General features: G+C 37.6%; 1 protein-coding gene across 1 annotated transcript; it reads left to right on the forward strand.

Moving 5' to 3' along the window:
- The first annotated feature begins 10,742 nt into the window (after nucleotides 1-10,742).
- Nucleotides 10,743-26,188, forward strand: LOC122033827 (ABC transporter G family member 15-like). Its single transcript, XM_042592991.1, has 2 exons — nucleotides 10,743-10,892; nucleotides 26,006-26,188. The coding sequence occupies exons 1-2, from the start codon at nucleotides 10,743-10,745 to the stop codon at nucleotides 26,186-26,188; spliced, it is 333 nt and encodes a 110-aa protein (XP_042448925.1).
- The last annotated feature ends 1,408 nt before the right edge of the window (nucleotides 26,189-27,596 follow it).

Raw genomic sequence — 27,596 nt, forward strand, 5'->3', positions numbered from 1 at the left:
TTTTTCGAGTTTGTGTTTTCTTCTTTTTCAAATTTGTGATTCGATTGATCTTTTTGGTTAACCTAGAGTTATTTAAGGAAATAAATATTAGCTTTCCTTAAAAGGCTTTGTCTAGGCGGTGGTGGTTGCTCCCATATCCAAGAAGGTCATGTGCCTTGCCATGCAGTCCTGGAAGCTAATTTTAGAAATTAATATTTATGGAATTAATAACTTAGGTAGATTTGAATCAATAGTGTTAAGTTCCGCTTGCGATTCAAATCTAAACCATTAAGAACAGATAAGTTAAATTTGGAATCAATGATGTTAAATTTCGTCTGCGATTCCTAATTTAACTTCTAAAGAACACAATAGGTTATTTAAGAAAAGGTTCGACACTTGTATAAAATTTTTTTGTACAGTGGAACCGGTACGATTTTCTTAGGACTAACCAACATGGACAAGGCAGTAAGGACAAAAGTTGAGGGAAGCACACTTCGAGGCATACACGAAGGATGACATTGAGACAAGCCGTGGGCTTGAATGCATCCGAGGGGCGAGATCCAAAGAAAGAAGGCTTGAAGGCAAGAGCCGAGGGAAGCAACTTCGAGGCATACGTGAAGGATAGCATTGGGACAAGCCACGGGCTTGGATGCATCCTAGGGACGGGAGCCAAAGGAAGTAAGCTTGAAGACAAGAGGTCAAAGTTATAAAGAAGAGTCAAGTGAGTCATGAGGGTCCGAGTGCTGAGAGAAATGTACTCGGGAAGGGAAACCTGTTAGCTAGAGCCCTAGAGCCAATCATTTGATGATTGTATTTTGGACTTATTGTATCATATTCTATATAAATAAAGGCATTTGAATTTTGGTTATTATACTTACTTGTATTGGTGCTAAATAAACTAAGTATAATAATGTCCTTGAGTAGATGGTTCTCACCTATATCAATCGGTTAGTTGAATCGATAGTGAGATGATATAGGGAACGCTACTCTTAATCATTCCTAGTCGAGTATTAACATTTAGGGACAATGTTAATGCAATAAGACTAGCATGTAGGTCAACTCGATGACTTGATCTCACAAGTCATGGATATAGAGATATCAAGTTGACACATGGGTATACATTAGAGAATGTATACTGAATGACCCGCCATGAGAAAGTATCATGGATCGTTATATGAGAGTCATATACTTTCTCATATGGCTATTAGTATGACTACTAGTCCTTAGACCTGAAGTCACCATAGATCCCTACATAAGGAGTTATGTACTTTGGTTTCGTCAAACGTCACTCGTAATTGGGTGGACTATAAAGGCGATTACTGGGTATATAACAAATTATGCAGAGGGATGTGAGTGATGTAGATGGGATCTATCCCTCCTATATGACGGGAGAGACATCGGTATTCTTGATAGAGTGAGACCACGAAGTGCACGGCCATGCCCAAATGAGTCAATATAGGATATTGAGCTCATTTGATTTAGTGAGTCTACTTGGAGTTCAAGATTTAGATTGGTCAGAGGATGACACGGTCTATGCCTCACATTGACCAATCTAGATGTCTAGGATAGAAGGACACTTGTCATATATTGTGAGGAGTCACAATTAGTAGTCACAAGGTGATGTTGGATCTCAACATTCTTGTAACTTGGGTAGTAATGATGTGTTGCTAGATACCGCTCATTATTTATGCTCCTAAATGGGTTTAGGAGCATTGCCAACGTTACAATAACCTATTGGGTCACACACTAAGGGCAATTAGATGGAGACTAGGTTCATTTGATGAACCTAAATGATTAGGTTCATATGATGAACCAAATTGGATTAAGAGTAATCCAAAGTAGGTTAATTGAGTTGGACTCAAGTTGGTTCATGTGTTAAGTGAGTCTAATTTGGACTTAGACTCATTTAATTAATTTAATTCAATGAATAAAGATTCATTAAATTAAAATTGGCTTGGACCAATGGTTAGATTAGATCAACCAAGGGATAGAAGTGGTCAAGTTTGACTTGACTTAAGTAGGAAGATGAAGAGTCAAGTTTTGACTTGACTTTGACTTGACCAATGCCACATCATCAAGGCTTCTTCATTTGGTCAAGTTTGACTTGACCAAATGCCACCTCATGGGAGTTACCAAGAGTTGTGACTCTTGATATTCCATGGGGGTTACAAGTCTTAATGTGGCCGGCTACTTTTAGTGTGAATGAAAGTTTTATTTTCATTCAAGGCTAATTGATTTCATCTTCTTCCTCTTGCTCAAAATTCTTCTCTCCCTTTCCTCCTTCTTGCCGAGACCTTGCTTGAGTGCTAGCACACTCTAAAGGTTTCTTCTCCATCTCTTGCTTGTGTGGATACACATAGAGAAGTGTCTACTTTGACACTTTCGAGATCCGGCGAACCGAGGACAAGCGGGATTGCGAAGGGCTTCGCTACAAAGGTATAAAATGTTTATCCTTATGTAGATCTACTGTAGATCATAGTTTGAAACTCGTATTCGTAGTTTTAGAAATTTTCCTTTGCACGGATCCATTGGCTTTGGGGCTTTCGGGGTTTCCGTGACGCGAAAACGCGGTTTTCGCGGCCCGAAAAACCCAACAGTGGTATCAGAGCCACGTGCAAAGCGAGTACGAGTTTCGTTTCATATTTTTATGAAAAATATAAATCTGTAAACTTTCTGTAAATTGATGTTTTTATAGTTTTAATGGGTTATTTTCTCATAGTAACGAAGCACAAGTGTTTAGACACTTGTAGGCTTCGACTACCGAGAAGTTTTTCACGAAAAGGTGAAGTTTCGACCCCAAAACGTTTTGGGACAGCGGGCTTAGGCGCTATTGGATTGCTAAGGAGCAACTCGCGATGGTTAGATCGCGGGTAGGGGTACTTCCCCTAACCCCGCAAGGGGATTTGCTCCGCGATTGCGCCCGAAATCGCTAATCGGGACCGCCGGGAAAAAAAATTTACCCATAAAATTGTAAAATTATGAAAAATTACAGAAAATTATGAAAAATATATAATTTAGAATTATATATTGATTTTGTGATAGTCATGGCCCAATAGACTCAATTGGATTGGAAATTTGTGTTGTAATTTATAATACGGCCTGCGCGCCGTCATTTGTGTTTGCGTGTGCTGTATATCATTCGCGACCTACGCGTCGTGCCTCTCTTTTATATATTCTTGTTGTAAATTAGATTTAGACTCGAATGTAACTCGAGTTTCAAAATTGTAATGTACAAAATTGGAGCGGTGGAAGGTCCACTCGAGACGGAGTTACAAGGAGGGCGTGAGCAACACAAGGTGGTCAAAAGGAAAGCGCTCAAGAAGCTGTTGACCCTAGGTTGACCATCCGATCTTCTCATTTGCTTGAGAAGATCATAGTAGGGCCATGACTAAATCACAAAAATTATTTAATTAATTGATTTTGTGTATGTGATGCATAATTTAGTAATTAATTAGTGTCTTACGATTAGATTAGATCTAAATTGTGCACAAGATGCACCCTTACGATTAGATTAGATCTACATCGTGTACAAGATGCACTCTATCGAATAGATTAGATCTATCATGTATTTGATACACATCGACGTTTAGATTAGATCTAAATTACGTCAACTCTAATGCCTACCATGCCGTGATACCTACCACTACCTCGATCACATGCTGTTGTTGAATCTGCCAAAGCAGAGCAACACATACTATCTTGGTAGGGTACGGAGGGACAATCTTGGTCCCGCCTATCAACGCATGGGTGAATACAAACTCAATTAGATTGAGTATTCCTAGTTTACTCGGTTGGATCGAGTACAACTATAGGCATTCTTCTAATGATTGGAAAGGTAGGACAAAATCACGTTTATACTAATTCTCGGGCGTATTAGCCAAAGCTAACTCGAGTTTTAATATAAATGTGGATTTTATCCTATAAACAAGAGTTGCATAGAGATGTAATTGGTAATCGTTACCTACCGATCATACTAAGTCTTGGGCGTATTAGCCAAAGCTAACTTAGGGGTTAGTATGATGTGGATCTTGTCCCACATGAATTATAGAATTCAGTGGGAGCATCATTTAGTTAAAGGCCTAATTAAATGATTTAGAATATGGTATTTATTTCTGCTTTTATTTCTGTTGTAGATTACCATGACGTCGAATACGAACACCTTCTCTCTGCGATCTGTCCTTGAGAAGGAGAAGCTCAGCGGAGCAAACTTCCTGGACTGGTACAGGAACCAGAGAATAGTTCTCACTCAGGAACGTAAACTGTACGTTCTAGAGCAGCCCATTCTGGAGGCTCCTCCTGCCAATGCCCCGCGAGCTGACAAAGATGCTTACAAGAAGCATCAAGATGACGCATTAGATGTGTCATGTCTAATGCTCGCGACCATGAACTCTGAGCTTCAGAAGCAACACGAGTTAATGGGCGCTTATGATATGGTTGAACATCTTCGTCAACTGTATCAAGGTCAAGCGAGGCATGAGAGATTTGAGATCTCAAGGGCACTGCTTCAGTGCAAGATGTCAGACGGGGCTCCTGTAGGCCCATATGTACTCAAAATGATTGGGTACATAGAGAACCTACAAAGGTTGGAGTTCCCACTTGGCCAAGAGCTGGCCACTGACCTGATCTTGCAATCCTTGTCGGATAGCTACAGTCAATTCGTTCTAAACTACAATATGAACGAGATTGACAAGCCACTGCCCGAGCTGCTTAGCATGTTAAGAACTGCTGAGCTAAATCTTAAGAAGGCTAAGCCCAACACTATTCTGATGGTTCAGAAACATAAGGGCAAGGGCAAGCCCAAAGGCAAGGGAAAGTCCCAAGCCAAGGGCAAAGGCAAGGCACTGAAGCCTAAAGGGGGGGTTGCCAAGGATGCTACCTGCTTCCACTGCGGTCAGACTGGGCACTGGAAGAGGAACTGCAAGGTATATTTGGAGGATCTTAAGAAGAAGCGAAGTGAGACTTCCACTTCAGGTATATATGTTATAGAAGTCAATCTATCTATTTCTACATCATGGGTATTAGATACTGGATGTGCTTCTCATATTTGTATTGATGTGTAGGCGCTGAGAAATAGCAGGGCATTGACAAAGGGCGAGGTGGACCTATGAGTAGGCAATGGAGCACGGGTTGCTACTGTTGCTGTAGGAACTTACTTTCTATCTCTGCCCTCTGGGCTTGTACTAGAGTTAGTCAATTGTTGTTATGTGCCTGCATTAACTAAGAACATTATATCAGTTTCTTGTTTGGACAAGAAAGGTTTCTCGTTTACTATAAAGAACAAATGTTGTTCCGTCTATTTAAACGATATGTTCTATTGTAGTGCACCTCTGATTAACGGACTCTACATTCTAGATCTTGAAAGCCCTATCTATAACACAAATACCAAGAGGTTCAAGTCAAATGACCTGAACTAAACCTACCTCTGGCATTGTCGCTTATGTCATATAAATGACAAGCGCTTATCCCAGCTCCATAAGGATGGTATGCTGGACTCATTTGATTTTGAATCATATGAGGTATGCGAGTCATGCCTACGAGGCAAGATGACCAAGACTCCCTTTAGTGGGCACAGCGAGAGAGCAACTGATTTGTTATGACTCATACATAGTGATGTATGTGGCCCTTTCAATGTTGCTGCTAGAGACGGTTATAGATACTTCATCACATTTACTGATGACTTCAGTAGATATGGTTATGTGTACTTGATGACACATAAGTCTGAATCCTTTGAAAAGTTCAAAGAATTCAAGAATGAAGTACAGAACCAGCTTGGCAAGAGTATTAAGATACTTCGATCCGATCGAGGTGGAGAATACCTTAGCCATGAGTTCCGTGACTATCTAGCTGAGTGTGGGATTCTATCCCAACTCACTCCTCCTGGAACACCACAGTGGAATGGTGTATCCGAAAGGAGGAATCGTACCCTATTAGATATGGTACGATCTATGATGAGTCACACAGATCTTCCGACATACCTTTGGGGCTATGCTCTAGACACGGCAGCTTTTATACTCAACCGAGTTCCATCCAAGGCCGTGATAAAGACACCATATAGGATATGGACTGGGAGAGATGCCCAGGTGTCTTTCATGAGGATTTGGGGTTGTGAGGCTTACGTTAGACGTCAAGTCTCAGACAAGTTAGGACCCAAATTCGACAAGTGCTACTTTATTGGATATCCCAAGGAAACTAAGGGATATTACTTCTACATTCCCAGTCAGCACAAGGTAGTTGTGGCAAAGACTGGGGTCTTTCTAGAAAGGGACTTTGTTTCTAGAAAGACTAGTGGGAGCGCGTTCGATCTTGAAGAAGTTCAAGATGCGAACAATAGCACTGATGCCTCGATGGAAATTGAACTGGAACCACAAAGTGTTGTGGATGATGTTCCACAAGGAGTTGAGGAACAACAACCAGTTCAAGTAGACATACCTCTTCGCAGGTCTGATAGGGTACGTCATCAGCCTGAGAGATACTCATTTCTCTTGTCTGACCATGATGACATTGTGCTCATAGAGGATGAGCCTACCACCTATCAGGAAGCTGTGATGAGACCAGATTCTGAGAAATGGCTAGAAGCCATTAGATCCGAAATGGAATCCATGTACACCAACCAAGTATGGACTTTGGTTGATCCACCTGAAGGGGTAAAACCCATTGGTGTAAGTGGGTCTTTAAGAGAAAGACTGACATGGATGGACTTATTTATAAGGGTCGCTTGGTAGCTAAAGGTTTCAAGCAGATTCATGGTATTGACTATGATGAAACCTTTTCTCCAGTAGCGATGTTTAAGTCCATTCGGATCATGCTTGCTATTGCAGCCTACCATGACTATGAGATATGGCAGATGGATGTCAAAACCGCGTTTCTGAATGGAAACCTACTCGAGGATGTATACATGACACAACCTGAGGGTTTTGTAGATCCACAGCATACTAGCAGAGTATGCAAGTTGCATAGGTCCATTTATGGACTAAAGCAAGCTTCTCGGAGCTAGAATCTTCGATTCGATGATGCAATCAAATAGTTTGGTTTCATCAAGAACGAAGATGAGCCTTGTGTCTACAAGAAGGTTGTAGGGGATATAGTTGTCTTCCTCATATTGTATGTGGATGACATATTACTCATTGGGAAGGACATCCCTATGCTTCAGTCTGTCAAGACCTGGCTAGGGAGTTGCTTCTCAATGAAGGACTTAGGTGAGGCATCCCGCATTCTAGGAATTCAGATCTATAGAGATAGATCTAAGAGATTGCTTGGCCTAAGTCAGAGTACATACATTGACAAGGTACTCCTACGGTTTGCCATGCAGAACTCCAAGAAGGGATTTCTGCCGATGTCACATGACGTGAGTCTTTCGAAGACTCAAGGTCCCTCTTCTAGAGAGGAGAGAGACCGCATGGATCAGATCCCTTATGCCTCAGCCATAGGATCGATCATGTACACCATGCTATGTACTTGACTTGATGTCTCGTATGCTTTGAGCATGACGAGCAGATACCAGTCAGATCCAGGTGAAAGTCACTGGATAGCGATCAAGAATATTCTTAAGTACTTAAGAAGGACTAAAGAATATTTCTTGATATGTGGAGGCAATGATGAGCTAGCTGTAAAGGGTTACAGTGATGCTAGCTTCCAGACCGATCAGGATGACTATAGATCGCAGTCGGGGTTCGTATTTTGCATTAATGGTGGTGCTGTCAGCTGGAAGAGTTCGAAGCAGGATACAGTAGCTGATTTTACAATGAGTCGAGTACATTGTCTGCATTAGAGGCAAGAAGGAGGCGCTTTGATCCGCAAGTTCATCACTGAACTTGGGGTGGTTCCTAGCATTGCTGACCCCATTGAGCTCTATTGTGACAACAATGGAGCTATAGCACAGGCGAAGGAACCTCGCTCACACCAGCGGACCAAACACATACTACGACGCTTCCATCTCATTCGAGAGATCATCGAGAGAGGAGATGTGAAGATTTGCAGAGTACCTACAGAGGCTAACATTGCAGATCCCTTGACCAAGACTTTGACACAGAAGAAGCATGATGGTCACACTAGGTCATTTGGGCTTAGAGCCTACACTGATTGGCACTAGTGCTAGTGGGAGATTGTTAGCTAGAGCCCTAGAGCCAATCATTTGATGATTGTATTTTGGACTTATTGTATCATATTCTATATAAATAAAGGCATTTGGATTTTGGTTATTATACTTACTTGTATTGGTGCCAAATAAACTAAGTATAATAATGTCCTTGAGTAGATGGTTCTCACCTATATCAATCGGTTAGTTGAATCAATAGTGAGATGATATAGGGAACGCTACTCTTAATCATTCCTAGTCGAGTATTAACATTCAGGGACAATGTTAATGCAATAAGACTAGCATGTAGGTCAACTCGATGACTTGATCTCACAAGTCATGGATATAGAGATATCAAGTTGACACATGGGTATACATTAGAGAATGTATACTGAATGACCCGCCATGAGAAAGTATCATGGATCATTTTATGAGTGTCATATACTTTCTCATGTGGCTATTAGTATGACTACTAGTCCTTAGACCTGAAGTCACCATAGATCCCTACATAAGGAGTTATGTACTTTGGTTTCGTCAAACGTCGCCCGTAACTGGGTGGACTATAAAGGCGATTACTGGGTATATAACAAATTATGCAGAGGGATGTGAGTGATGTAGATGAGATCTATCCCTCCTATATGACGAGAGAGACATCGGTATTCTTGATAGAGTGAGACCACGAAGTGCACGGCCATGCCCAAATGAGTCAATATAGGATATTGAGCTCATTTGATTTAGTGAGTCTACTTGGAGTTCAAGATTTAGATTGGTCAGAGGATGACACGGTCTATGCCTCACATTGACCAATCTAGATGTCTAAGATAGAAGGACACTTGTCATATATTGTGAGGAGTCACAATTAGTAGTCACAAGGTGATGTTGGATCTCAACATTCTTGTAACTTGGGTAGTAATGATGTGTTGCTAGATACCACTCATTATTTATGCTCCTAAATGGGTTTAGGAGCATTGCCAACGTTACAAGAACCTATAGGGTCACACACTAAGGGCAATTAGATGGAGACTAGGTTCATTTGATGAACCTAAATGATTAGGTTCATATGATGAACCAAATTGGATTAAGAGTAATCCAAAGTAGGTTAATTGAGTTGGACTCAAGTTGGTTCATGTGTTAAGTGAGTCTAATTTGGACTTAGACTCATTTAATTAATTTAATTCAATGAATAGAGATTCATTAAATTAAAATTGGCTTGGACCAATGGTTAGATTAGATCAACCAAGGGATAGAAGTGGTCAAGTTTGACTTGACTTAAGTAGGAAGATGAAGAGTCAAGTTTTGACTTGACTTTGACTTGACCAATGCCACATCATCAAGGCTTCTTCATTTGGTCAAGTTTGACTTGACCAAATGCCACCTCATGGGAGTTACCAAGAGTTGTGACTCTTGATATTCCATGGGGGTTACAAGTCTTAATGTGGCCGACCACTTTTAGTGTGAATGAAAGTTTTATTTTCATTCAAGGCTAATTGATTTCATCTTCTTCCTCTTGCTCACAATTCTTCTCTCCCTTTCCTCCTTCTTGCCGAGACCTTGCTTGAGTGCTAGCACACTCTAAAGGTTTCTTCTCCATCTCTTGCTTGTATGGATACACATAGAGGTGTGTCTACTTTGACACTTTCGAGATCCGGCGAACCGAGGACAAGCAGGATTGCGAAGGGCTTCGCTACAAAGGTATAAAAGGTTTATCCTTATGTAGATCTACTGTAGATCATAGTTTGAAACTCGTATTCGTAGTTTTAGAAATTTTTCTTTGCACGGATCCGTTGGCTTTGGGGCTTTCGGGGTTTTCGCGGCCCGAAAAACTCAACAAAACCCTAGGTTTAGGGTTGTACCAGTCGATTGGTACTATGATCCGTCGATTGGGGTGAGCACAAATAGCTTCTATGCCTGAAATAGCTGGGATCAGTCGACTGATCCATGGAGCAATCGACTGGTAAAGAGCCGTTGGAGTGCCGTTGGGCTGGCACCAGTCGACTGGTGCAAGGACCAATCGACTGGTAATGGTAAAATAGCAGGGATATTTTCTTCCACGCTCTATAAGAAAGAACTTGGGATGGCCGGTCAAGGTGACGAAATTAGACTTGGTTAAAGCCTAATTAGTAGTCACAAGAGTTCTCATGTGCTTGTGTAATCCAAGAGGTCTTGATGAGTTTTGTGGTGAGGTTTCTCCACCCACAAGGAGTGACTTGAGATAGCCAGAGTTTGCCTGGGGCTAATCCACCGAAGGATCGAGATCGTCCACCTCAAGGACAACCGTGGAGTATGAGCCATAATCTACGAACCACGTTACATCGATGTGCATTGGTTTGCTTGTTCTTTTTCTTTGTTTTTAGCTTTTGTATTCATATTAGTATTTGTATATCCACTTTTGAACTAATGAATACATAGGAAGCTTTCGATTTGGGGGCACCACCTATTCAGCCCCCCTTCTAGCCGGCCATTGATCTCCTACAAAGTTCACCCAATGAGTCTAACTCATTGAACCATCACCCAATTATTCTAACTCATTGAACCATATTAATCCAAATTGGCTCCATGAACATCAATCCAAATTGGCTCCATGAACCTAACTCGAATTACATGATCCATGAATCTAATTCTTTTCATGATTGTCTCTTAGGGATAATACTAACAGGACGAGGCATCGACCTCTCGCGTGATAGAGGCGATGCCGACAGTGTCGAGGGCAGGGGCGTATGAACACTCAAGTGGGAGAGGGAAAGTTGTGGTGAAGGTGTTGGTGGAGGCCGTGACAAGAAGGATCCTGCGCACTAGTGGTGGCAATGACGACGAAGGCGTGGTGGCGATCGCATCCATCGTGCGTGGAAATGGGAGGCGCCGTCGACGGTTGTGCGCGTGTCGGTAGATGCGCTGTTGTGCGTGTGGAGAGAGGAGGAAGGCGACGTCGGAAATATTGAACATAGGGTTTAATAAAGAAAACTTAACTTTATCTCAATCAAGTCTTCATTTAAATGTGTAGGACCGATGCGGCCGGGTAGAAGGGGGGGTTGAATAGCCCTGAAAAATCAAACACAACCCTTTCTCGTACGATTAAGCTAACACATAAAAAATAGATTAAACAGAAAATAAAGCATAAAAACGAGGCACCGAATTTGACTTGGTTACAACCGGGGAGGTTGTTAATCCAAGGATGAAGATCGCACTAAGAGCTCCTTCAGGCGGAGAAGCCTCGTTTACAACAGTGTAAGCACAGAAAGACAGAAGTTAATCTAAACAGTGGAAGCACACAAGTGTTGTTTACAATTTCTGAACTGATGAAGAGCTTCTGGACCAAGGCTATATTTATAGCCTTGGTCGGGGCGCCTGGAAGGGTTCCGGGCGCCCTGGGGGGGATAAAGTTTTATCCCCCAACGTTCAGATCGCGTAAATCGCGATCTTGGTCAAAATCAGGGTCCGGGCGCCCCGGAGAAAAAGTCAACTACGGTTGACTTTTTGTCCGGGACCACTTCTCCATTAAGTCCCCGTCTCGGTTCGGGTCTTCTGCTCCGGATCCGCTTGATTGGGTGATCTCTGACATCCGGAATAGGGCTCACCCGAACCCATCTTCCGGTCTTCTCGAGCGTGCTTCCCTCCGGCTTCTCGTCCCTCGGAATTGCCGCGTGTCCCTTCTCGTCCACCAGCGTACTCATCCGCACCCCGTGCCGACCTTCGCGCTAGTTGCGTCTCTTGCTCCCCGAGCAATCTTCCGCTCCGGCTTTCGTACCTCGGAACCATCGCGCGCACTTCCTTCTCGTCCGCCGGTGTACTCTTCCGCAGCGCCTCGTCCCTCGGACGCACCGCGTGCCGTCCTTCTCGCTAGCTGCGTCTTCCGCTCGAGTACCTGTGCTCCTAAGCTCCTGCACACTTAGACACAAGGTTAGAAAACAACAGAACCTAACTTAACTTGTTGATCACACCAAAACCAACCTTGGGGTTCCAACAAAATGGCTATTTTAAACATGCTTCATTTCTTATCTATTTATCCCCAGAAAACATAAAATGATAACTTTAAAATTTAGAAAAATTCTAGTAAATTTAATAAATTCATATAAACCTATTTCTTGATAAATTTTCTGCTAACATTTATTTATTTTACTTAAAATAATTTAATTATATCAACTTTTAATTATTTTAAATCCTTTACTATATTTTTGGCATATTATAGACTACATACTTAATCTCAAAAAGCTTCAAACAGGGTCAAGTATACCCAACCCTATTTGTCAAAATAATAAATCAATATTTCTTTATAGCCCAAATCTATGTAGATGATATAATATTTGCGTCAATTAATTCAAAACTCCTACAAGAATTCATAACATTGATGGAACAAGATTCAAAATGAGTCTAGTAGGACAACTAATATTTTTCCTAGGTCTACAAATCAAACAAACAAATGATAGAAATTACTTTTATCAACAAAAATATACACTTGAATTACTTAATAAATTTGATATGGAATACTCAAAGGAAATTAAAAGTCCAATGGCCACCAATATAACCCTAGACAGTGGCCCAAATGGAAAACCTATATACCTCAAATATTACAAAAATGCCATAGGAAGCCTACTATACCTAATTGCCAGTTGATCTGGTATTCTATTTGTAGTTAGTATGTGTGCATGGTACCAAACATGTGCAAGGAATCACACTTGGCCCATGTTAAAAGAATTTTTAGATACTTAAAAGGAACATCCAACGTAGGTATGTGGAACCCTAGAACGACCAACTTTGAACTCATAGGATTCTCTGACTCAGATTATATTGGCTGTAAATTAGATAAAAAAAGTACAAGTGGTGGTTGTCAACTACTTGACCCATTACTTGTCAGCTAGTTTAGTAGAAAGCAAAACCGTGTCACTTTATCTCCCACTAAGGCAGAATATATAGCACTAGGAGAATGTGTTGCACAACTATTATGGATGATGCAAACCTTAAAAGACTTCAATCTAAACCTTAAAAATACAAAAGTTCTTATTGGCAATATTAGTTCAATCAACTTAATAAAAAATCTAGTGCATCATTCACAAACCAAACATAACAAAATTAAACATCACTTCATCAGGGATCATGTAGCTAAGGGTGACACTGAACTCAATTACATTGAGTCCAAGTCAAACTTAGCTGATATATTTATCAAACCTCTCCTTGAAAGTAAATTTAGCAATTTACGTCGATAATTAGAAATGTGCTTCACAGACTAGGCTTGTTGGTTTCAAAACATTTTTCAAATAATTTACAAAGTCTAGGAAAAATTTCTTACTTTCTAAAATTTCCTATTTCTTTAGAATTTCAAAATTGATTTTATCCATAGACTAGATCAAATCTATAGAAGGAATGTTCCTATAAAACTAGAACTTGAGCATCTCACAAACACACTAGGCTTACCTTGATTGTGTATTCACTAACTTCGAACGGTGTGAGATGTAGAGGCAGATTGCCTGGACTCAAGATACTTATATTTATGCATCAACACAAGTCTGGGTGAGAAATACAAAATTACAGTGATCAGGTTAAGTAACCCATCTTAGTTAAATACTAATTGGATACACTTACTTAACTTGACTAACCAAGTGAACACTGCTATTTCTGATAGATAGTTAGTAACTACTAGCTACACATGGAAGGACATTTTCTAGAAGTTTAAATATTAGATTCAGGAGGAGGATATTTAAAATAAATTTTCAAAAATTTCAAGTGTCTTTGAAAACTACTTTAAATAACTTTTAAAAAATGTTTTGAAAAACACACTCAACTTTTCAAAAATTCTTTTTGAAAAATATTTTGAAATAGTACGCTTCCAGATCATCTTGACTACATTTTACAAGTAGGTTGAAAAAGATAATACAACTTATCTTCAAATATTTTCAAGTTCAAAATTCATAATAAGGAATTATGAAAATATTCTCAAATTCTTGTTTGAGATTCTTTGAAATTCCTTATGCACAAATTCTTCAAAACTCAATTCAAAATTCAAAATTCAAAAGTACTTTTCAAACCACTATTCTTAAAAAATTACCTTGAAAGTTTCTTCAAAGCTATTTAAACTTTATACTTTAAAATTTGTAAAAGTTATCTTTCAAAACCTAGTATAAAACTTCTAAACTTTCCATGCACAAAATTTTGATATTTTTTATTCAAGTGTTTTGATGAAGGTTTCTTTTAAGGTTTATAAAGCTCTTTAACTCCTTTCCTTAATACTCCTGAAAGTTTTTGTTGTGTTAAGAAAATTTTATTATTCTCACTAATTACTTTACTTATCACACATTTATCTACTCATGTTTTTTTATGAATGTCAAAGGTGGAGGGTTAGGGGTTAAGTTAGAAAACAAATGCAAATCAGAATAAGTTTACTCCAAAAATGATAAAGAGAACGAAACCAACTATCTCATTTTTTTTGTGTGTCACTTCTCTTAAAATAATTTTATGTGTATTTGTTATATATTTTTTCCTAACTTAACCCAAGTTATCATTGCATCAAAAAGGGAAAGATTATTGGCATAGTTTTACACTAACGGTCTAACTCAGATTTTGATGAATGACAAGTAAGTTAATTTAGGTATTTTGTGATCTAATTACTTTACCGAGTGTACAGGATTTGATGAGTCCAAAGGACTAGACACCAGGCTAAAATCCAACTAGGTCTGCGGGATTAAATAGCTAGTGTAAAGTCCAGATAGGTCAACAGGCCGATCAGATATCTGGCAGGAAGTCTGGTTGGGTCTGTGGGATTGGACAACAGGAAGAAGTCCAGTTGGATTTGTGGACCGGACAACTGCCATGAAGACCTGGTGGATCAGAAGAATAGTCAACCAACTGCAAGATGGTACGCAAAGGTAAGTCACTAGAGGGGAGTGACTTTGTAAGGACGCATCCTGGTTGAGGGACAATAGGCGTCAGTCCAAGTTAGGTCCATTTTAGATATCTAATATGAGACCTTGACTACTTCCTAGTCCTAGGAGGACAAGAGCTAATTACTACTTCTTATTTTTACTGTGCTAACTTTGTTTTACATGTTAGATGTTTTAGTTTTGGACTAAAACAACTTGCACATCAAAAAGGAGCAAAAAGCCTTCGGATGAACAGTACCCAAAGGCACCTTAAAGCATTGGAAGGCGCTTTCGTACTATTCATGGAAGGCACCTTCAATGGATTGAAGGTACCTTCCAAGGGAAAAAATTTGGATCTCGGTGTAGATAAGGCACAGTAAAAATGGGATAAGTTTCTCTCATTGGAGGCACCTTCAACACCTATGGAAGGCGCCTTCCATGCCCTATTTAAGGCAGTCTCAACAAGTTTCAAACAACAACTAATATACAAGCTACTACGCATCCATTCGAGATTCTGACTGCTCTGGCATCCTGTTTGTGGTGGCTGAAGGATTGATGGACTAGAAAAAAAAATCTATAGACCTCAGTCAACGAAGGGGATGAGCTCCGATAGACAACATCGATAGAGATGGTCAGAATCACTAATCCTCTATTTCACACTCTCTCCTCTATAAATTGATGATCTCTCTAGTTATTGTATCTTCCCATTTGAATCTAATAAGATCTCCATAAATAGATCTTCTATATGCTTCTTGATAGTTGAAAGACCATGAGAAAAATTATCTAGTTCATGATTTAGTGTTAGCGGCCATTATTTTCGTGATGAAAATTTTGAGACATTATTTATATGGGAATGAGATTCATTATTTTTGTGGAAGATTATATGTATTCCTGAGTTACATCCTATCTAAAATGAGTTACTGTAGCAAGCACACCCATATAGATTTGCTATATATTTGGGTGGTACCTGATTATAGAGACATGAAGTGTTCTTATTGGTGGAACAACATGAAGAAAGATATTGTGGATTTTGTATCTTGATGTCTAGAATGTCAGTAAGTGGAGGCTGAACATCAGGGACTAACAAGATTGTTTCAGTAGAATCAGATATTGAAATGGAAATGGGAGCATGTTGCGATGAACTTTGTTATGGGATTACCCATGACACGGAGAGGATATGATGCAATTTGGGTAATCATTGATTGGTTGACTAAATTTGCTCAATTTCTACTAATCCATGTGACAGATTCTTTGGATTAATTAACAGAGTTCATGGTACACCTCTGAGTATCATGCCGGATAAAGATCTACGATTTACATCATGGTTCTGGCTGAGTTTACAGTAGGCCATGTGTATAGAGCTCCACTTTATTATAGATTTCTACCCTCAGATAGATTGATAGCCCGAGTGCACTATGCAGACATTAAAGGATCTACTAAGGATATGCATTATGAATTTTGGAGGTAGTTGCAAAGACCATTTATGTCTAATGGATTTTATCCACGGTTGGCTGGATAGTAATGTGGGATTAATGGAAACACGGTATTCTCATAACTTACAGAGTCATCACTATTTACTTGAAAGTGGATCGTTTCACAGTTGGAGATTTATTCATGATACTAAGATGGAGTAATATATGGGTATACTGCTTAGTTGATACCCATGGATGAAGTCCCTGAGTTTGAGCAATAAATTTAGGAATCAGATTTTTATTAGTGGGGGTGAATGTAAGATACGACAATTAAATAAAAGGTGTTATTTGAGGAATAACATTATATAATATTTTGGAAATTTAAAAAAAATCACAATTTATTCTGAGCATGGATGAGACATTTTAAGGGGTAGATTTATTTATCTAAGAGAAATCCTATTTGGAATAACTATTTAAGTAGGATTTAATTGAGAAATTAACTTTTAGTTTAATTAATTAAATCTAAGTTTGTAAGCCATACCCTAACTCTATTTATCTTCATTCTGATCCATACCCTCTTCTCTTGAATCCCACTGCCGCCACTCCCCTTCGTTGATGTCCAGACCATTATCAACCTCACCCTCTTCCTTTGCTGGCTCTCCCTCAACATTACTCCCTCACGTTGGATCTCTCCTCGACACCGCCTCTTGATCACGCTGGATCTATATGTGACATCGCCGCTCGATCGTGTCGAATATCTGCGCGCCACCTTCATGCTCACTGCCGACGTGAGAGTTGACACCGCTACGCTTCTCTCGTTTCCTTCTCCTTAGTGTAGGCACGGGTCGACTGCTACTCCGACCACTATAGCACTTCCGATCGCTAGCCAGTTTCTCTACTGTTGGAAGTCACCATCGCTGGCCCATCACCGCAACTGCCACGAGTTCCCTATTTCCTACCTCTATTGTCAGAGAGGTGGAAATTAGCTATTGTGAATAGGGATTAATTAATTATGGATTATAATTATTAAAGTAATTAAATGATTAGTTGATGATTAACAAAGTTGATTAGAGGAGTAATTTGATTTTATTATTAACCTTGATTTGATCTTCTTATCACAAGTTAGAGAATAAATGATTTATCTCATATTTGATTTGATTAATTATATCTATAAATTTCTTAAGACATATAACATAATTGGAATGATGGATTTGTTATCCGATCGATTAAGAGGGTGAATTAATTAGGGATGAATAAAATCATAATTTGATTAATTAATCAATAGGGTTTGATTATTGATTAATAAGCTCTTAGATTCTTCATATCCTTTATTTGTAGATGCAGGCTCGAGATGTACCCTTTGACTTGAAGACTATTAAGATGATCAGCGATAAAGGTGGGTACTTCTTCCTTGGTCTCTTTAGTTCATTGAACTTAGTACATGATTATTATTTATTGATGGATTAGGTTACTTTACCTTAAATTTATTTGTTATCTTTCTTAATACTTATCTGCATGACCTTAAATATGATCTAGTTATTTCATATACAGTCTTGACTTTGGATATATATAGTTTATTGTGTATACATAAGTAGAGTATGTATTATTGGGGATGTCTTGTTGACCGAGTTAATATGCTATTTATGTATATGATTTTGAATGTACACATGATTAGTATGTGATGTAGGAGTTATCATGTTCATTGTCCATTTTCATATTGTGTGTGTACACACGTTCGGTGTTTTCTATTGAAGGAATCATATTGATTATACCTAGGTTGTGTGTACACACGTATCTGGTGAGTACTATTGGAGAAATCATGTTTATAAAACCCATATTGAGTGCGTACATTGGTTTGATGTATACTATTAGAGGTATCATGTTGATTATACCTATGTTTCAGGGTGTGTACATATTTGGTGTGTACATGTCTGGTGTGGCTATTTATTTTATGGTTGATTAGTAGACACTTGTTGTATCTATTCAAACCTATAGACTTATGTGATCGATAGATCATGTTTTGGAGGTATTTATGTGGATTGAGATGTTGCATTGATGATAATCGTGTCGGTATCATGATTATTTACATCATATTCATCATTGCACTACATGCTGATGACCATTGCTCTCTTGCGGTATGGGCTAGTTGTCAGTCATATTTAGTTACCCATTCAACCACTCAGGGGGGAGTGGTAGCTAGGAGTGGAGCTTGTCCTATTGTGCCCGCTCGACCATTCTAGGTAGTGGTAGTTGGAGTCATGCAGGCAGAGACCCCTCATTATTCTATAGCTAGATAGCTACTTTGCATCCTACCCATTTTGGCCATTCAGATGTAGTGGTAGCGTGAGGCATGAGCAGTCATCACTTTCCTGCCCATTCGATCACTCACATGTAGTGGTGGCTGTGAGTGGTGTGTCAGAGTGACATATACATGTTCATATACATATGATGCGTGGTGCATTTTTCGGAGATATATCTGTATTTTCTTATGATTGTTGCATTTACTTGAGATATGATTGTTGCATATGGTTGCCATGCTTTATACATATTCATTTATCATACATTTATATGCTGTTAGCTATATTGCTCAGGTGTTACGAGCAGATCTATTATTGATCCCTTGTGAGTTTATTGATCACTATGCCAAATGTGTTAGATTCCAGATTGAGTATGTGCATTTATTATGTTACTAATGATTATGTGCAGTCATTATGTCAGTTATAATTATATGCATTTACTATGTCAAATATGATAATGTTCTTATTTCCCAGACTATATTTAGATATCTATATTTTATATTAATCATGCACTATCTTGTCTATTACTTGTTGAGTCACCTATACTCACTATCCTATTTGTATATTGTCTTTTTCCTCAAATAGTAGGTAGATGATTGTGGAGTCACTTGGAGTATCATGTTTGTCAGTCTCACGTCATATCTGAGGACAAACTTTCCTTTATTTTTTTCCTTCTTACATGATTTCCTTATGGTTTTGGCATTGTAGTAATTAGATTTGGACTTGGTGTTTGGCCTTGTGGCTACTTTTTCCATTTTTGTATTTGTTGTGTTTTAGCTGTGCCAACACACATTATTTCATTTTAGATTGTGTGGCTTGCCTATGTCTTCTACTGTGTTTTTTCTACAGTCGTGTGAGCTTTTTATTATTTTATTTCTATTCTAGTGGTGTGGGCTATGTATAAAACTGTGTGGTTGTTGATCTAGCCGTGTGGGCTGCATATTAAACTGCGTGGTTATGTTTTATTTCTAGCTTATTGGCTGTAGGTTATTATATATGTACAACCAAGTGACTATGTATCTAGGTTTCATTTGTCACGGTTACAAGGGAGATGTTGTCTGTTTGTCTGGCAGGAACTCCTCTGGACATGATAATCAATTTTTAGAACTTAAACTAAATTAATTAACGACAAAATTGACAAACTATCTCACACAAAACATAGGATTAAATTATTTGGTAATTTAGAATGTGCAAGATATTAAGTTAAAATAATAATGTATAACCTAATTCTCAAATTAACAACTTTAATTTGATCTTAACAAATAATTTTAACTTTAACTTAATTAATAATTTTAACTTATTTTTTAAAATTAAATAATTTAAACTTAATTAATATTTTAATATTAACTAAATACATTTAATGTTAAATTAATTAACAATTTAACTGAATTTTAATATACATTTGATTTAACTTAATTCTAATTTAAATGTAACTAAATAATTATAATTTAAACTTAATTAATAATATAACTTAATTTTTTATTTAAACATAATCAAATAATTTTAATATAAACTTAATTATAATTTAAATGTAATCAAATTTTTAAACATAATTATTAATAAATTAATATAACAAATTAATCAAAATTATCTTACTAATAATTTAACGTTATTTTAATTTAAACATAAATAAATAATTTTAATTTAAACTTATTTAATAATTAAACTTAATTTTAATTTAAACAAATTAAATAATCTTAATTTAAACTTAATTAATAATTCAACTTAATTATTAATTCTCTCTTAATTGAATAATTTTAAACTTAAACTTGATTCTAAACATGAATAATTCAAATCAAATTAATTACATTAATATTTATCTCATAATGAACTCACACTACTAGCATGTTTGACTAGGTTTTTCTATACTTTGAGACTAGTCTTAACTTTTGTTGACTCATATTGACTTAGTACTAGACTAGTTGACTTGTACTTGACCTAACCAAATAGAATAACCAGGAGTAGTCTCAATCAAATTTATGTTAAAATAGATACATGCAACTCTAGGATCTGTGATTGCTTTCTAAATCACCTAATACTATCCTTCATAATATTTATGTTCCTAAATTTTTTATCAATACTCATGTTTGAAAATTATGTCTAAAAGGGATAAAAAGTTGAAATTATTTTTTCTTTGATTTATTACAAGATTTTTTTATCTTTTTAATTTTTTTAACCTTTCTTTATAGTTTTTTTTTAAAAATCTCTTTATGTGTTAAAATCTTTTTCTCAAAATCTTTTTATATTTTTAAAATTCATATTAATTTTTTTAAAAAATCTGTTTAAATTTTTTTATGTCTATCTTTTTCAATTTTTTTTACAATTTTTTATCTATTTTTTCTTTAAAAAAATTTATTTCAAAAATTTCTTTTTCAAACCTTCTTTAAAACTTGTTGTTTTACATATATTTTTTTAGAAAAGTTATTTTCATTTTTTCCTTCATAAATTATTCTTCAAAATTTTTATTTCAAAATTTATTTTAAATGTCTTTATCTTAAAGTCTTTTTTAAATAACGTTATTAATTTTTTAAATTATTTTTTTGCTATGTTTAATATTTTTATATTACTTTCTATCCGTTTTTGATGTATGTCAAAGAGGAAGCAGATAGGTTAAAAGTTAAGTTGTTGTTATTTATTTATTTTTTAAAATACTTTTAAGTATTGTTGCTGTTTTTTAAAAAAAAAGGGTTTTAAATATTTTCAAAATATCTAAAACATCAATTTTTGGTGAGAGATTAAGTAAGGGGCTATTGTTTTGAAAAGCTTATTGAGATTTTTTTAGCTTTATATTTAATTAACTTTAAATTAGGTTGCCATAATAAAAAAATAGGAGATTGTTGGTACAATGAGGACTTGATAATTAAACTTTCTTTTGATGTTAGAAAAAGTTCAAAGTTAAGCTAAATCAAATAGGGTTGATCAAGTGTGCAGGTAGCTCAAAAAATTATTAGTATTTCAAGTTGACTAGTTACTAGGTAGCTGAAAGTCCAAGTAGGTCTACTTGATCGGATACTAGGCAAAGGTGGAAGACTTGGCAGATTGAGGATACCAAGCGGAAAGTCCAGACGAGACGTCTAGCAAGCGGATGAGTTAGAGAGGACCGACCATTGAAGGAAGCCTTGGGGTCAAAGGATCATATGCTAAGTAGAAAGTCCAAATAAATCTGGCAGACTAGATGTTTGGCATCAAGTAGCCTCTCTTGAGTGGAGTGGGTAAGAATGAGTTCCCTTAAAGGTAACAGTAGGCGTAGTCTGACTTAGAGTTTCATAGGAAATTTAAAGTAGAGATCGTAGAGTTGTAGAACTATCACTCTACAATACTTTTATACTATTGTGCTAACTCTGTGATGCAAGGATCTACATCCAAGTTGGCCTAAGCTATGAACTCCGAATGACAGAATTAGTTCTAGTCGACCAGAGATATAGTCGATCATACAGGGTTTAGGCTCTTGGATGACTAGAACTTAGTCCAACGTGCATATGAAATGACATGCTCTGATTGGTCTGCACATGATAGCATCTAGGTTCCTAGAGAAGGATAAAGTTGACACGGAAGGGGTCGGATAAAGCTTCATCTAGATTGTATCATGTCAATAGTCTAGATGCACGAAAGAAGTCCAAGCACTTGGAGGAGGATAAATTGCGCCAAAGTTGGATTAGATAAGTCAATCTGGAGGTGCTAGAAGCTAATCCAAGTACCTGAAATGGCTAATAAAACAACCTACAAATAGGAGCTTTGGACAACACTTCTAATCGAACTTCTACTTCTATCTTGCTCCAAAATTTTGATGCAATGCTAATGTGCTACTCTGACAATCGTACTCGATCTTTGATTCTTAGAAGTTTTCGATATAACTTTATTTTCCCTATATTTTCATGCTTTAACTATTAAGGAATGGTAAACATGTTATCATTCCTTTGAATTTTGTAAAACATGAATCCTTGTCTCTGAATCATTGTTTGGAGGAATGGATTTTTAGTTGATTACCTATTAGAAGTGGTCAACAATCATGGGCTTTGGGCTAGTAGTCATAGTCTATGAATCAACACTACAAGAAAATTGGGATTTAACAACTCTCAAAAGACAACTCTTTTTTAAAAAAGCTTTGTCTTCTTTTTTTTTACAATGATTTTAGTGAAAAGCGTTGTTTATCTCTTTATTTTCTTACTTATAGACAATATTTTTTTTTAAAAAACAATTGTCTATTATTGATTTTTGTTGGACAAAGACAACGCTTTTTTGAAAAGTGTTGTCTATTAGTATTTTTTTTTAGTGTCTACGACAATAATTTTTAAAAAGCATTGTCTATTGTCAAGTTCTCATCTAAATCTGGGATGATATGAACCGTTGGATCAAGTAAAGAGTAGTAAAACCCTAGATTTCACTCAACACCCACTTATCTCTCGAATACCTCCCGAACCCCTCTCACGCATCTTCGATCTCCTCTCGAACCCTTCTTACACAAACCTCATCTCACACCCTCTCCGTCCAACTCCTCTCTTGTAACACCCCACCCTCCTCACTACTAGTCTGCGAGGGTGGAGCGCTACTGGACTACTAACTTTACTTAATTAGAGTTGTTCACATGTAAAGATCGATACATAAACTCTCTAAACATGCAACTGATAGCAGCGGAAACATGAATAAATTATCCCAATAGTCTAAATACAAAATATCTTAATAAAATCTTTAACTAAATCCCCAGGCTTCTATAGTCCAGGCATCACACATCCATCCGCACCTCCTTGTCGCCTTCCTTTACTATAGCTTTTCCTTTCCTTTATCTGCAGTAAGAGGAAAATGCAACTATAAGCAAAATTACTTAGTAAGCGCTATCTAACTCACAAAACTCGAATATGCATGTTGCTAGAAGAAATCTAAAATTGAATACTCAGAAAGAAATACTACTCATGCTCATCTAATAGCAAAAGAAACATAGCATACTGAAATACTAAACTTGTAAGCAAATCCAAACAATATGTCAGCATATAGAAAACTAAACTTGCTGAATTTTAAACTTATGTGAAGCTTATTTCTTTTGTTTAAAAACTTATACTTTAATACTTTAAAATAATAATCAATCTCTTCTTGGGCCCAGGCGTAGTACCATTGCGCGCTCCCTAATAGAAACTGAGGTAGCGAGCCACCAGTCCTACGAGGGTAAAGACCTCGGTCTTACCAGGGCCAAGACCTCGGAATTGGTCACCTGGATTTGTTTAACGACAACCTCGGAAGTCGGGTACTAGCCTTTCAAAGTAAAATATCTTAATTACGTCTTCTTTAAATGCCTTGGCATTTTAACAAGCACCTTGTGTGCCAAAATCCCTAAAGTCTTGACTTTGGGATCTACTTAAGGCCTTGACCTTTTTCTTTCTTTCCTTTATCTTTCTTATAAAACTCAAAATACTGATAGGGAACTCAAAATCTGGAACTGAAATGCTTAATGAAAAATCTGCACTGCAATACATATTAAAAATCTGCAATGCATATTAAAAATCTGCACTAATGTTTAACAGGAATCTGCACTAATGCTTAACAGAAATCTGCACTAATGCTTAACAAGATCTGTACTAAAGCTTAACAGAAATCTGCACTAAAGCTTAATAGAAATCTGCACTAATGCTAAAGCACGAGTTACTTAAAGAAACTACACTAAAATTCTGCACTACAAGGAGATCTATACTGCACTAAAATTCTGCACTACAAGGAGATCTAAACTGCACTACAAGGAGATCTAAACTACATTAAAACTTCCAAATTGACTTCAATTATTTCAGTTTCCCCACTCATCTAGTATCAACAACTGCTTTCTAAACTTTCTGTTTCATCATCAACATGATCCATTTATAATTAGAAGAATATTTATTCCAATTTATTAGTATGAATAAATACTAAAATCTCTTATTCCAATTGTTGGAAGAAAATTGTTAACTTCTCTTGAATACCTTAGTTATCCAAATCGTACATATATTTTCAACCGTTCAAAAAGTCATAGTGATAACTTCAATACTTACACTCCTAAAAGCTTCTGTAACCTTAATGTTATGAATAACTCTTTCCTCAATGCTATAATTCAAAATATGCTATGCTGACAATAAAAAATCTGCAAATCTAATTAAGCTACTAGAGATCTAATTGGATCTTCCAATGCTAAACCATCAAAACTGCAATGCTAAACAATTGAAATACTACAACACTAAACATATCTAAAACTGCCATGCTAAACAATTGAGAAACTGCAATTGCTAACAATTGTGATTCACGCCTACTGCATTTTCAAAGGAAGTGCATTCTTAAGGAAATGCAACTGCACTGCTACATATAACTCTCATGCCTACTGCATGTACCAAAGGAAACTAGAAGCTTAATGAAAAATAAAATCTGCATTGCTTCATTTGTTGTGCACAAACAAAACTACATGCTAATCAAACATATCTTTATGCTCACTGTCTACTAACGGAAAAAAAACTGAATGCACAGCAAACTCTAGAGGAAACTGTTCTTACCCTTCTCATTGCACAACCGAACTGCCCATTAAGGTAACAACAAATAGAATTCCGAACATGAAACTCAAATTATAAGGGTTGAAGGGTCACCATGCTTCGGATTTAAAGAAGGAACAAGACCCGAGACCTCAACCCACGGTAGAAATTTCAAAGCTCTGCTCCTTACAACATGTTTCGAAAAAAAAAGAGAAGCTAACAAGAATCCGGAACTACTCTACTGTAGGTGAGGAAGCACTTACCTTGGTTTCTTGGACTCACCACTGAACGACTACTAGGGCTTCGGAGAAACTTGAAATCTCGGCCCCTTCTTTGTGCCAACAAGTTCTCCTCGACGAGAGGATCACGATGGTGTAGAGAATCCCTCGGATCGTTCCTTTGCCAGCCGCCGGAGACGATGCTTTAGCTCGGCTTCATTTCCGCCCGAGCAGAGGCACCGCACACGCAAGAGGAAGAAGGGGAAAAAGTTTAGGCCACGGCCAAATTTCCTAAGTTCCTCTCTTTATAACTCAAGTATTCTATTACCAACTACTACTTAAATAAAAGTTGCTTCTTCCTTAATCAGCATCGTCCACTTGGGCACTTGGCTATCCTACTTCGCTTAAGACTCGGGTTGGGTCGGAGGTCATGGGTTCGAACCTCGGCCGAACCTATCTATTTTTTTGAAACTTCTTCCTTTTGGTAAAAATACCAAAAAAACTCCAAAAATTACATAAAAATACTCCAAAAATCTCTAGAATATTTTTAAAGCATTTCTAAATATTTTTAAGCACTATTAGGACTCGTAATGAGGAAATTTGGGTTGTTACATCTCTGGCGAACCCCTTCGTGAACCACTCCTCCAAACTCGTCTTTGTCGAATGAAGCCAAGCGACATTTCCTTTCCCAGGAATATGTAAGGCAAGAGAACATGTTCCTGGGGACACTCACGATGCAGGAAACCATCACCTACTCAACCCACCTATGGCTTCCGACTATAGGCAAGAGGGAGGCAGAGGTGGCAGTGGTGGTGGAGGTGGTGATCCTTGAGAAGGCGCTGCAGGAGTGCGCAGACAGGTTGATCAGGAATTGACACATGAGGAGGATCAGCGGTGGGGAGAAGAAGAGACTGAGCATCGTACTGGAGATCTTGACGAGATCACGACTCCTCTTCCACGATGAGCCCACCACAGGGCTCGATAGCACTACCACATTCTTCATGGTACAGACGCTGAAGCACATCGTGGTGGACAACAATAAGATCATCATCTCCTCCATCCACCAGCCCACCAGTGAGGTCTTCGGCCACCTCTATGACCTCTACCAGATCGTGTGATTCCACACAGCTATGCAATGAAGCAAAGAAGAAGCTGGTCACGGTTCTGTGAATCGACATGGCTGTGTGGCCTTCTAGAGGAGAAATAAAATTTGGTCGTGTGATCTCACATGACCATGGCCAGGTTCTTCTTTGCTTCATTGCACGACCGTGTGGAATCACATGGCCAAGGTCTTCTCCTACACCGGAAGGTGGCACGACCATGTGGGATTCACACGACCAAGCTCCTTTTTCTTTGTTTGCTCCCCAAGATCATCTCTGAGCACCATTTTCACTCCAAAAGTAGATCCTATCAATAGAAAAATACACAAAGAGTAGATCTCCTATAAAAAAGAGTAATTATGCTGAAAATATAACAAGAGGTGTAAAAATATACAGATCAATTGTAGGCAAAGTATGTGAATGTGTGTAAAGTAGGCATAAAAGTGTATATAATTTGCACACATTAGTAACCCATCATACAACAATTTCTCCACTTGAGATTAAGGAACCTCTTGTGATGAGCCATGCACACAAGGATAGAGGAGCACTATCACTAAATAGCTTGTTGAAATAACTGTTAATCAACGCTCTGCCCCTCGATGATCATCATCTGTTATTTCCACTTAGTAACAGTTGGATTTTTATTTGTGTTAACCAACTAACACCACCTTCTCTACATCATTGCTGGTCATATATCTCTATGTACTATCAAGGTTATCTAAATATATTCAATCAGTCCAAGAGTCAGGATCTGCCATGGAATAGCATTAGGTGAGTCGACTAATCATCACCTTATTAACCATTATGCTTCAATTCCTCATTTTAGATTCAAATACTCCTGACAATGGGCTATACTAAAGGAGGTAGAGAAGTACTCTCTCTTAAAAATACCTCAAAGTAATCACCAAGTGATGCCTTGTTCCCAAAAGTTGTCTTCTACATTTTCCTTCACGTGGTGCCTGGTCATGTAAAGGATAAGAAGCGAACTTCATCATCACTAGTACAAGTCATATATCCGAATGTACTCTCCAAATTATACATCCTAGTAATGGTTGTATCTCATAAGTCTAAAGCAGCTACCTCTATACTTTTCCATATCAATGGGCATCATCAACTTGAATATATCTTCTAGGTTATCCAAATGAGGTATGTATAGTCCACGGCAAAAGTTCTCATCGAATAT

Source organism: Zingiber officinale, chromosome 11B (assembly GCF_018446385.1).
Source record: "Zingiber officinale cultivar Zhangliang chromosome 11B, Zo_v1.1, whole genome shotgun sequence".
Taxonomy (NCBI): domain Eukaryota; kingdom Viridiplantae; phylum Streptophyta; class Magnoliopsida; order Zingiberales; family Zingiberaceae; genus Zingiber; species Zingiber officinale.

Bases quoted from the DNA above. Each gene is read 5' to 3' on its own strand.
- LOC122033827 (XM_042592991.1), top strand. From the start codon at position 10,743: ATGCCGACAGTGTCGAGGGCAGGGGCGTATGAACACTCAAGTGGGAGA. The intron at 10,893-26,005 runs GTGCGTGGAAAT...TTCCTTTCCCAG, and splicing joins TGGTGGCGATCGCATCCATC to GAATATGTAAGGCAAGAGAA.